Below are 11912 nucleotides of genomic sequence, written 5' to 3' on the forward strand. Positions count from 1 at the left end.
AATAATACAACATTTTTACTGACTCTAATGATCAAAGAGCACACTTAATTCTAATCTAGTAAATTCTGATTACTTTGGACACCATCAGAAGACAGACAAGGGAATTGAGTTTGTATGCATTGCTAATTTGATGTATGGCTCAGCTTTGTGTAATTCAAGGATCATAATAGACAACGTGATGGAAAAATGATATCTATCATTGGAGTAATGGAGTCATAGGTACAAAGTTGATTGATCACTGCAAGAAAATCCCTCCTGCACAAATCAATAGGCTATGGTGATCCAACGACTGGAGTCTAGGACAGCAGAGTGGATAGAACTGGGAGAGCATAACACTGTTGTTTTCAGATTAATCCAGTCTTGATACAGTAGATAGTAAGACCAAGACGATACCAGTATCATAATCCTCGTTAGTACCATTGCAAGGAAACTAAACACAAAGTGGATTGAACTTATTTAGGAAACAGCACTAATGTTGAAAAGAAACTCACATGTATTTATTTTCCAAGCTGTAGCACACAATATTTTACATACAGCAGGATTTTAAAGGACCAAATGGTTTGGTCGGCTTCGTGTTTTCATATTTTTGCAAAGTATAATATATTGCGATACTGGTATTGTCACATCCCTAGTAAATAGGCTATGGGTAGTTTCACGGTAACAGAATTGCTCAGATTTTTCACTTAAAATGTATCCCAAACAAAAAACATTGATTTCAAAGTTTAACAAACCCTACCATTATATGCACAAGGACAACTTTTAACAATTTACACTGAACATTTGACAAAAACACATTTACTGTGCAGATGCAAAGTTTGGTAACAGAATTTCGGTAAAATCTACCTCAGTTTTTTGTGTCCAAATTTACCAAAACTCTAAGATTCAACGAGGTCCGCACAAAGAATGAAGTGTCAGCTATGACACGACACTTTGACTACTGTAGAGTTCAGTGCAGTAGAGTACAGTAGAGTTAAGTATAGTACAGTAGACCACAGTAGAGGATAGTGTACACAACTCTTGTGTGCTCTACTGTGTACCGTACTGAACTCTACTTTACTGTTCTGTACTGAGCTGTCCAAACTTGAGAACCAAGCTGTGGTGTGTGACTACTATGACTTCCCATTGTAGCCAATTCAAATGCAGAAATCCTATTACCGATTTTTCAGAAATTCGAATTCCGATTTGGTAACGGAATTGATATCAGTAAAAACACTAACAATATAATTGATATGTCTACCTTTTGTGAACTTTCATTTTCCTCCATCATTTACATTTGAGTAATTTAGCAGAAGCTCTTATCCAGAGTGACTCACAGTAGTGAATGCATACATTTTTGTACTGGTCCCCTGTGGGAAATGCTCTACAAACTGAGCCACACGGGACCATCCCCATGAGGAAGAATTTCAAGGCTCAAGGCAATGTTTCCTAAACTTACAGAAGGCAGAAACATTTCTACAAAACTATAAGTGTAAATATCAGTTGGCAGATGTCTATGTGCAAATCCGTGTTAATGTGATGTCTTTTCCTATGATATGACATTCAAATTATTTTCAGCCCACATTTGTTTCAGGCCTGGCTTTTATATGACTGTTACCACCCACAAGCATGGCATTGTTTATTTCAGAAACAGCTGCAAAGTTATTCCTCTACGTGACTGAGATGAGCCAAATAGCCTTCTGTCCACTTGGCCACCTGAGCCATGGAGCTAATAAAAATAGGGGTGCAAACATATGATTTTTCACCTTCACTTTTTCTGCCAGAAAATGATCGTAATATATTGGATAATTTGTCCATTTTGACATATTTTTTAGCTAGTCTGTATTAAAAAAAAATCGATATAACAATTTTATAAATGTTATAATTTGTGATATGATAGCATTTTGCAAACCCGCTACCCCCATCACTCCAAAATGAATGGTTTTGACCACTAAAGTTTTGTTTCACTACACATTCCATTGATTTGATTGGTGTAACGTTAGCTGTCTATCCAGATAATGAAAAGGAACCCATGAATGAAGATTCAAGGAACTTATGTCATTTGTGCCATGCATGATCATGAGCAAAATAATTGTAGTCTATCATGCCACTTCCCCTGTAAGAACCATGAGTATGGGCTGAATTGACTTTGCTGTACCGTAGCCAAAGCCTGCCAGCAAACTACCAAAGATTGCACTGTGTCCATTACAATGTAGAAAAATGCATATCAGCTATCTTTCAAAAGTTACCCAGATAACCAGAGCTACAACTTATTATTTCTACAGCAGATTCGCAGCTGCAATTTATAGAAGATAAGTCAAAGATAGGCCAGTGGTTTCCATCTGTGGCAAAGTTTTCCCTAAATCAATACTTACGACAAATCCAGTTCCAAATCCAGGTACATTAACTCCAGAACCAGCCACAGAGCCAGCTAGCTAATCATTTGAAGATGATGTAAGTTAAAAAAACAGCAACAATAGATAATATTAGCTAGCTAGATAAGGTTGGCAAGACAGCTAGCTAGCTAGATAAGGTTAGCATGCTACTGTGGATAGCTACACTGACAGATGTCCATCAACTCCACGTGGAAATTCGTTGAACATACATTTCTTAAAAGAGAATATGGAATCCAGTGAGGGTGCTGACAGTAATCTAACAGGAATGCAACATGATGCAAGAACCTCTCATTAGATCAATCCATCACACTGGATAATTTATTTCTGCAGCTTTTACCCTTCCATACGGGGAGTTACCAGCCACAACCACAACCATCATCATCATCCCTGCCTTTCATCCATAAAGAACTTTAGTCTTTGTGAATTTCACATTGGAAATTGCACATTATACAACAACTCATGATTCTATCACACAGGTTTTTATTGTCTTAATTCAAAAAGAGGCTGAATGGCTGTGTGCTCATTGTTATGCACCTGTCAGCAAAGGGTGTAGATGAAATAACCAAATTCACTAATTATGAAGGGGTGTTTACATACCCCTTCAAATTAGTGGATCTGGTTATTTCATCCACAACTGTTGCTGACAGGTGCATAACAATGAGCACACAGCCATGTAACCTCCATAGACAAACATTGACTGTAGAATGGGATTTACTGAAGAGCTCAGTGACTTTCAACATGGCCCCTGTCACAGGATTCCAAGTTCCATCAAGTCAGTTCATCAAATTTCTGCCATGCTTGAGCTTCCCCGGTAAGTGCTGTAATTGTGAACTGGAAACGTCTCGGAGCAACAACGGCCAGCCGCGATGTGGTAGGCCACACAAGATCACAGAACAGGACCAACGAGTGCTGAAACGCGTAGCGCGTATAAATCGTCTGTCCTCGGTTGCAACACTTCCTACCAAGTTCCAAACTGCATCTGGATGCAACATCAGCACAATAACTGTTTGTCGGGAACTTCATGAAATGGGTTTCCATGGCCGAGCAGCCGCACACAAGCGCAATGCCAAGGGTCAGCTGGAGTGGTGTAAAGCTCGCCACCATTGGACTCTGGAGCAGTGAATCACACTTCACCATCTGGCAGTCCGATGGACGAATCTGGGAGAACGCCAGGAGAACGCTACCTGCTCCAATGCATAGTACCAACTGTAAAGTTTGGTGGAAAATGAATAATGATCTGGGGCTGATTTTCATTTCAGGCACTTAGTTCCAGTGAAGGGAAATCTTAACACTACAGCATAAAATAACATTATAGACAATTTAGTGATTCCAACTTAGTGGCAACCGTTTGGGGAAGGCCCTTTCCTTTTTCAGCATAACAATGCCCCTGTGCACAAACTGAGGTCTATACAGAAATGATTTGTCGAGATCGGTGTGGAAGAAATTGACTGGCCTGCGCAGAGCCGTGACCTCAACCCCATTGAACACCTTTGGGATGATTTGGAATGCCGACTGTGAGCCAGGCCTAATTGCCCAGCATCAGTGCCCGACCTCACTAATGCTCTTGTGGTTGAATGGAAGCAAGTCCCCGCAGCAATGTTCCAACATCTAATGGAAGGCCTTCCCAGAAGAGTGGGACCAACTCCATATTAATGCCCATCATTTTGGAATGAGATGTGCGACGGGCTGGTGTCCACATACGTTGAACATCTCATTCCAAATATATATATATATATATATATATATATATATATATATATATATATATATATATAAATTAATGGTAAATCACCCAACCAAGGCACATTTTACGTTTTTTCTAGATTTGCAACACAAAACCAGCCAATGTCTGGAAGCATTTAAATGTCTTGATTAAAAAAATAGTTAATCGCAAATTAGAAAGAAATAGTGACTAGTCAGTACCTTAGCTTCTTCTCAAACCAAGCAGTAATTACAGATAGTGGTGACTCACGTGTTTTTCGGTTCACATGGGTCCATGTGGGAGTGGAGGCAGGCCTCTCCGTTGTGTGTTCATGGGTCCACATTTGTGTGGAGTCGTGCAGCACAGTGGGGTTAGAAGGTTTAGGACTGGAGGTGGTAAAAGTGGAGGCGGCGACTGGTGCGGCGGTGGTTGTGGTAATAAGGGGGCCTTGTGGTCCTCCGCCCCCAGAGTTGCCTTGGCGCTGTGTGGTGCTGCGAGGTGTAACCTGGCTGCCTGATGCACCACCCACCCTGGCTGTAGTAGTGGTGCCACCAGGGTGGTTGGCGACGACAGTTCGAGTTCTGCCCCTTACTGCCGTGATGGTGGTTGTGGTGGGGTTGGCCACGGTAGTAATGGTTGCCGTGGTGGTAGTACTGGTGGTGTCTGAGTTCTTAGGCAAGGCGCTGGGCTTGGAGAGATGGGGGGGAAACATAGGGTCCTGTCCTATACCCTTGGCATCCACCAGGTCTGTGGGCACGTAGTCCCTAACAGAGCCCACCACAATCCATTTGAGCAGCATCAGGCTTAGTCCCAAGCCAATGAAGCCTATGAGTAGAGGGACAACACATAGCCATGTCTGCTGGCGGGGCCACAGGGTGCAGCCTCCACAGCGCAGGCGCCCTGGTTCTTGGGCTTGGACCTGCTCTCGCTCCCCACTCCCCTCTGGACACTCCTCCAGGATCACCGCCCCGGATGTGACTGCACCGGAGCTCTCGCTCATCCTGCACGCGGCTTAGCAAGGGTTAACCTTGGGGCCAGGCGCGTGACGGGCATGGGCAGCACGAGGCAGAATGGCAACCGACAATGCTGGACATCAAGAAGGAAACACGCAACAAGATGCTCACAAACGCATATACACACACACACACAGTAACACACACATACAGATACGTACAAACAAACACACTCAGACACACTCAGAGATGCACAACAGAGGTGGAAAAAGCCGATGTAGATGCGTTGGAACTTGGAATGATCTTTAGTCCAACTGAAATCCTGCCCAAAAGCGACCAAGACTTCCAACTCCGAGGACGATCCAGACAAAATAGATGAAGAGGAGAATAGAATAGCCCTCTTTATTTCACACCCTTTCTCATTCCCTCGGTCAATATTCCAAGATGGGGCGTTTGAGTTATTGATGCTGATGAGAAAAACTTACAGAGGCTGTTCTGAATCCCTCACCTACAGTACGTAGGCAAGGCAGACAGGATCCTTGAGTTTCTGCAGCTATCTCACCTTAGCTGAGTCAGCTTCTCAGCCCCAGATTCAGAAACCTGTCCCTCCCGTCAGAGAGAAAATAGATTTTCCCTGGGTGCGCTGTTGCTCCCTCTTCAGACCACCCGCTCTCTACAACATCCACAAAGGTACTCTCTTTTTATGCTTTTTTTCTTCAGTTTTGGAGCAAAACCAAGCCAACTCCCAGCACTGAGTTGTTTGCTATTCTCCAGTGGGAAAAAATACAGAATCCATTGATGACAAAGAGGAGAAAAAACAACCTTGGAGCTTAAAGATAGAGAGAGAAAAGGATGGGTGAATGGTGGCAGAATAAGGGTGTTTCTGTCGTTTGCGATGCGTTGTCTCCTTCCTCTCCTACCGTAGCTCAGGTTCCCCAAGCTGTCCACTCTCTGCCCCGCCGTGTCTGTGCACTGCTTGTTAATGCAGCAGAGAGCTAGAAACCTGTCCCTTATCCGCCAACTACATTTGCGTACTGAGAAAAAGAGAAGAGAGAGAGAAGATAAGGATCCTCTCAGAAAAAGACAGTAAAGGAGATGTAGAAAGAGAGAGGGAGCCGTTGAAAACCACCCTGTACCACTCCTCTCCCTGTTCCTCTACTTCAAGTCCTTGTATGAGGAATGGCAGCCTTCCAGTCAATGTTGGGATTTGATGCAGTTTTTGCTGTTTTTGTCTCTCCAGGGATTGCTTCAGGATGATTAGAGATCTCCACAACAGACTCTTCGGCTTTACAGCCTGACCCTCCTGTGGTTTTAGCCAAGGATGCTGATCCAGCAGACCGGTGGCTCTGGTATTTGAATCAGGGAGACAGCTGCTTCCCTGCCCTGCTGCTGCCGATGCTGAGAGAGAGAGAGGGAGAGCAAATGAGAGAGAGAGAAAAAAGCAGGGACTGAGCAGAATGTGCACACTGGTAGAGCGAGAGGGAGAGAAAGACAGAGAGGGAGGGAAGTGAGAGAGAGAAACGAGGCTGCACCTGCTATCTCCACCAGCATTTGGAAGATTGCCCGCCTCTGAGAGAGAAAGAGGGAGGGGCAGAGGGAGAGAGGAAGAGATAGAGGAAGAGAGAGAAGGAGAGACAGACAGAGAGAGAGAGAGAGAGAGAGAGAGACAGAGAGAGATGAAGAATGCATGCACAAATCCTGGGCAAAGCTCTGCAGTATTAGCAGACTGACGCATGTTACCAGAACAGAACAGGCTGCATCTTAGTATCAGCAACACCGGCAAAGCAGAGTCACAATGCAGGAGCTGTCACTCACTCACATAGCGCCTCCCAGTTATGTCTCTGAAACAAAGAGGGAATTGAAATTAAAGAGGGGGGGAAGGAAGGATGAGGCTGAGAGGGTAAGAGGGGGGGGGGGGGGGGGGGGGATATAGCTCAATAGAAAAGCATTGAAGAAGAAAGGTTTGTGACATGAATGAAAAAGCATCATAACATTGATCAGTGGTTATCTAGAAGATGGTGGTTTTGGGGATAGACCAGAAGCCTATATTTCCAGTTAAACTATTTCCAGTTAGATGTTGTTACGATGTCTGTCCTGCTATCCCCATCATGCTTCCTCTTTCACAGGGCAACGATAACAACCAGTCACAAGGCTCCTCCTATGGGTCCCCAGGGGAATGTGGAGAGATAAGTTTTACACCTCTCAGACATGCACATATACCGCCACGTTGTCAAACAAAGGCTGTTAAACGCCATTGCAGAGGCAAATGTCAATACTGACACTGTCATACATAAAACGGACACAGCACAATACAGACCTATCAACACTTTCAGGTAATAAATAAAAAGGAATTATTCGTTCAACTATATGACTTACATAGTAAAATGCAGGTTTAAGTAGTATGTAAGATACTGTTGATCAACTACGTAGTGCCCTGGGTGTTGATCAAAAAAAGTCTGTGTGTTCTTTACTTTATTTCTGTCTTCAGTCGATGAGTCATTGTAACATGTTATCCAGTACACAACTCCCCCACATACTGTCTGTCGTTTTCTATTCAGACTGTTAATGTATATCTTCAACTTTATTTTAATTCATTCTCTCAATGATTACAACAGCCATCTTGAATTACCAAGACAACCTATCAGTCAAGTAAGCATACTGCATTCTGTACTGTCATGACAACGTAACATCATGCCAGAGAAATATGTCAATGTTTTGGTTGCATTTGTTGAAGCATTTTTCGTTGCATTACAATTGGATATGCTTATCTGAGCAAGATGAAGTACCATGTGAATTGACAATAAAGGCATCTCATCTCATCACATTTTATTATATTTTATTGCAGCTAATATCAAATGAAGTCTCTTTAGGGTGCGACTTACCACAAAGATTATTTGAGCGCTAAAAATTATTTCTCAATCCAGTTTAATGATTCAAATTATGTCCTTGATGGCACAGCATAGCTTTAATGTATGAAGATTTTGCGAAAAATTGCTCTACAACGATATTTACGAAGTTGTGTCTTTTAACCAGATCCACCACAGAGAGCCAATGGGAGAAGCAAGGGGATAAGTTGAGCCCATTCCTCATTCTAAACACAAGTGTGTGCAAACCCTCCCAGCGTCTATTTATTCATCACTCATGTATCTAACCTAATGCTGCTCATTAATGGCTGACAGTACGTTACGTATTTGTACCTGTCTGATTTAGGATGCATCAAGCTGCCAGTTTACATCAACTCAATAATTAACCAGCCAGATACACATACTATACACACACACACACACGCTTATAAGAAATCCCGCTACGCCCTCAGACGAACCATCAAACAGGCAAGCGTCAACACAGGGCTAAGATTGAATCTTACTACACCGGCCCTGACGCTCGTCGGATGAGGCAGGGCTTGAAAAATGTTACGGACTACAAAGGGAAGCCCAGCCGTGAGCTGCCCAGTGACGCGAGCCTACCAGATGAGCTAAATGCCTTTTATGCTCACGTCGAGGCAAGCAACACTGAAGCATGCATGAGAGCATCAGCTGTTCCAGATGACTGTGTGATCACACTCTCCGTAGTCGATGTGAGCAAGACCATTAAACAGGTCAACATTCACAAAGCCGCAGGGCTAGACGGATTACCAGGACGCGTACTCAAAGCATGCGTGGACCAACTGGCAAGTGTCTTTACTGACATTTTCAACCTCTCCCTGACCGAATCTGTAATACCTACATGTTTCAAACAGACCACCATAGTCCCTGTGCCCAAGAAAACCCCAACAGATCCACAGATGACGCATTCTCAATCGCACTTCACACTTCCCTTTCCCACCTGGACAAAAGAAACACCTATGTGAAACACCTATGTCATTGACTACAGCTCAGCGTTCAACACCATAGTGCCCACAAAGCTCATCACTAAGCTAAGGACCCTGGAACTAAACACCCCCCTCTGCAACAGGATCCTGGACTACCTGACGGGCTGCCTCCAAGTGGTAAGGGTAGGCAACAACACACCTGCCACACTGATCCTCATCACTGGTGCCCCTCAGGGGTGTGTGTTTAATCTCCTCCTGTACTTCCGGTTTACCCACGACTGCGTGGCCAAGCACGACTCCAACACCATAATTAAGTTTGCTGACGACGCAACAGTGGTAGGCTGAAAACCGACAACGATGAAACAGCCTATAGGGAGGAGGTCAGAGACCTGGCAGTGTGGTACCAGGACAACAACCTCTCCATCAGTGTGAGCAAGACAAAAGGGCTGATCGTGGACTATAGGAAAAGGAGGGCCGAACAGACCCCCATTAACATTGACATGGCTGAAGTGGAGCAGGTAGAGAGCTTCAAGTTCCTTGGTGTCCACATCACCAACGAACTACCATGGTCCAAACACACCAAGACAGTCGTGAAGAGGGCACGACAACACCTTTTCCCTCTCAGGAGACTGAACAGATTTGGCATGGGTCACCAGATCCTCAAAAAGCTCTACAGCTGCACCATCGAGAGCATCCTGACCAGTTGCATCACCTCCTGGTATGGCAACTGCTCGGCATCTTACCATAAGGCCCTACAGAGGGTAGTGCGTAAGACCCAGTACATCACTGGGGCCAAGCTTCCTGACATCCAGGACCTATATATATATATATATATATATTTTTATTCCATCCAGGATCTATATACTAGGCTGTGTCAGAGGAAGGCGCCCCCTTTGTTTTTACACTGCTGCTACTCGCTGTTTATTATGTATGCATAGTCACTTTACAAATTACCTAGACTAATCTTTTTTTTTTTTACTTCAGTTTATTTAGTAAATATTTTCCTAACTCTATTTCTTGAAATGCATTGTTGATTAAGGGCTTGTAAGTAATCATTTCATATTAATGTCTACACCTGTTGTATTGTGACAAATAAATAATACACACACACACACACACACACACACACACACACACACACACAAGCACACACACACACACACACACACACACACACACACACAGGCACAAACACACAAATACTTTGTCCAGCAGCAGACACAGTAACAGGCATTTCACACAGTCCTGCCCCCGCTGATGCCTAGATATCTTTTGACAATGCACATAAACACATTGCTGGTGCTTTCAAGCGGAAACCTGCCCCAAATCAAAAGCCGACAAGGAAAATTCAAGCAAATGTTAGCTCTCCAAAGATCCCATTAGATTATTTGTCAAAACAGTAATGCAGCTGTGGTGTTACAAATTGTGTGCACGGAATTTGAGAGAAAAAGCTGTTTGTGCGTATGGAACATTTTTTATTTCAGCTCATGAAACATTGGAACAACACTTTACATGTTGAATTCATATTTTATACATTTCAGTCAATTATAAGCTTGTATCAGTTTCTAAGTTCTTAAAATGTTCAAGTTATTTTGAAATAATTTGAGTGACATTGCAGCTTGAACAGCAAACAACATTAACCTCAAGAGGTATACACTTCAAAGTGTCTGAAATGACACTAATGACAATAAGTGTCATTGGTCTATTGACCCTGTGTGAGCAAGCGGATGCCTTTCCTATAGCTTACAGTCATCTTTTTTGGAAGATGGTCATATCATGAGAGAAACGGCAAAAAAAAGATATAATTTATCTGGAATGGCAAAGATACATATTACAATGCTAATAATAAGCTAGAGGAGATAAGATAATTACATTTCATTGAAGTTATAACCCTAGGGATGAGAGATTAACACTATTCAGCTCCACTGTTAAAATGTGATCTATCTCTGAATTAAGGAGTGGGACTATTCATGACAAAGTCACAGAAGTTCACAGAGGGCCAAAGCCCAGAGAACACTGAGGTAACTGCCATGGCTCTGTAGGTGGATATAACAAAGATCGGTCATAGGCCATCAATAGGTTCAGTCGGCCATCTTGCCAATATAATATATAATCTTTGGTTTCATTGACCCTTCCCTTTAACTGCCGCTAATGTTGTTGTTTAGCTACAACTTCCGAGTCCATTGGGGAAGATCAGCTTGAGCCAGGTGAGGTGTAGAATCACTGCTCTACAAATAGTATTCCATGCCAAATAATAGGCTTTATGCAATTCTCTCTCTCTCTCTCTCTCTCAAAGAATGTTTGTGGAGCATGTGCATGATGTCTCTACAGATGTGTACAACATGAGGCCTTAGTGTATGCCTTTGGCTTATTGTACACTGAAGCTGCACCTTCCCTGACCCACATTAGCACTTGTATGCATGATGCTGAAACACCTTTCAGTAGAAGGTTTACTTTGAGGTGAGAAGCCATGTGAAAGCAGACACGATGCAGGGGTCTCAGCCACACTTACTGACGTTGTGTTAGGTAAGGTTCCCACGTAAACACTTGCATAAATCTTATGCAACATATTCAGCCCATGTAAACTCCTCTTATTGTTAGCTATCTGTGCATTCATTTACTGCACATCACAATTTCTTTAACAGACATAGGCAATTATTCTGTGAAGCAAAGTTGTTGCTGATTATGTATTTTCAGGACTTCTGAGTTTGTTTTATAGCATCTCAACAGTTTTCCTCATTGGATGGTCTTGTTTGTGTATATTTTTCCTTATCTCATTAGCCCTGAACACTGATGATGCCTGAAGTCACTATTATTATTGTATCTCTGATTAGACACTCTAAAATGGAAAATTAGGTATATGGGATATGTTCCTCTCTCTCTGAAACTCCTTAATCATTTGTTTAAGCCATGTGAATGTACCGTGATGAAAGACCGTCCCCTTGGTTTATGCAACCTGGCATTCACAAGCTATTCACAATCAATCATCTCTTTTCATTTACTCTATTTGCCAATCAACAGCTCACAAGCTAAAACAAAGATGCCATCAGTGGTTTTGGAACCATTTTGTGAGA

At 43.0% G+C, this 11912-nt stretch overlaps 1 protein-coding gene across 2 annotated transcripts in view; it reads right to left on the reverse strand.

Annotated features, from left to right (window-relative positions):
- LOC110529998 (pro-neuregulin-3, membrane-bound isoform-like) overlaps window positions 1-6564 on the reverse strand; it is a 384443-nt gene extending 377879 nt beyond the window's left edge. Inside the window, exon 1 of one of the 2 annotated variants that reach the window (XM_036986111.1) lies at window positions 4345-6564. In XM_036986111.1, coding sequence (XP_036842006.1) covers window positions 4345-5074 — 730 coding nt within the window. In that variant the 5' untranslated portion in view covers window positions 5075-6564. The remainder of the gene's footprint in view (window positions 1-4344) is intronic. The other variant, XM_036986107.1, reaches the window with a different exon arrangement.
- Between the last annotated feature and the right edge of the window lie 5348 nt (window positions 6565-11912).

The sequence above is a fragment of the Oncorhynchus mykiss genome, chromosome 1, assembly GCF_013265735.2.
Source record: "Oncorhynchus mykiss isolate Arlee chromosome 1, USDA_OmykA_1.1, whole genome shotgun sequence".
Lineage (NCBI taxonomy): Eukaryota > Metazoa > Chordata > Actinopteri > Salmoniformes > Salmonidae > Oncorhynchus > Oncorhynchus mykiss.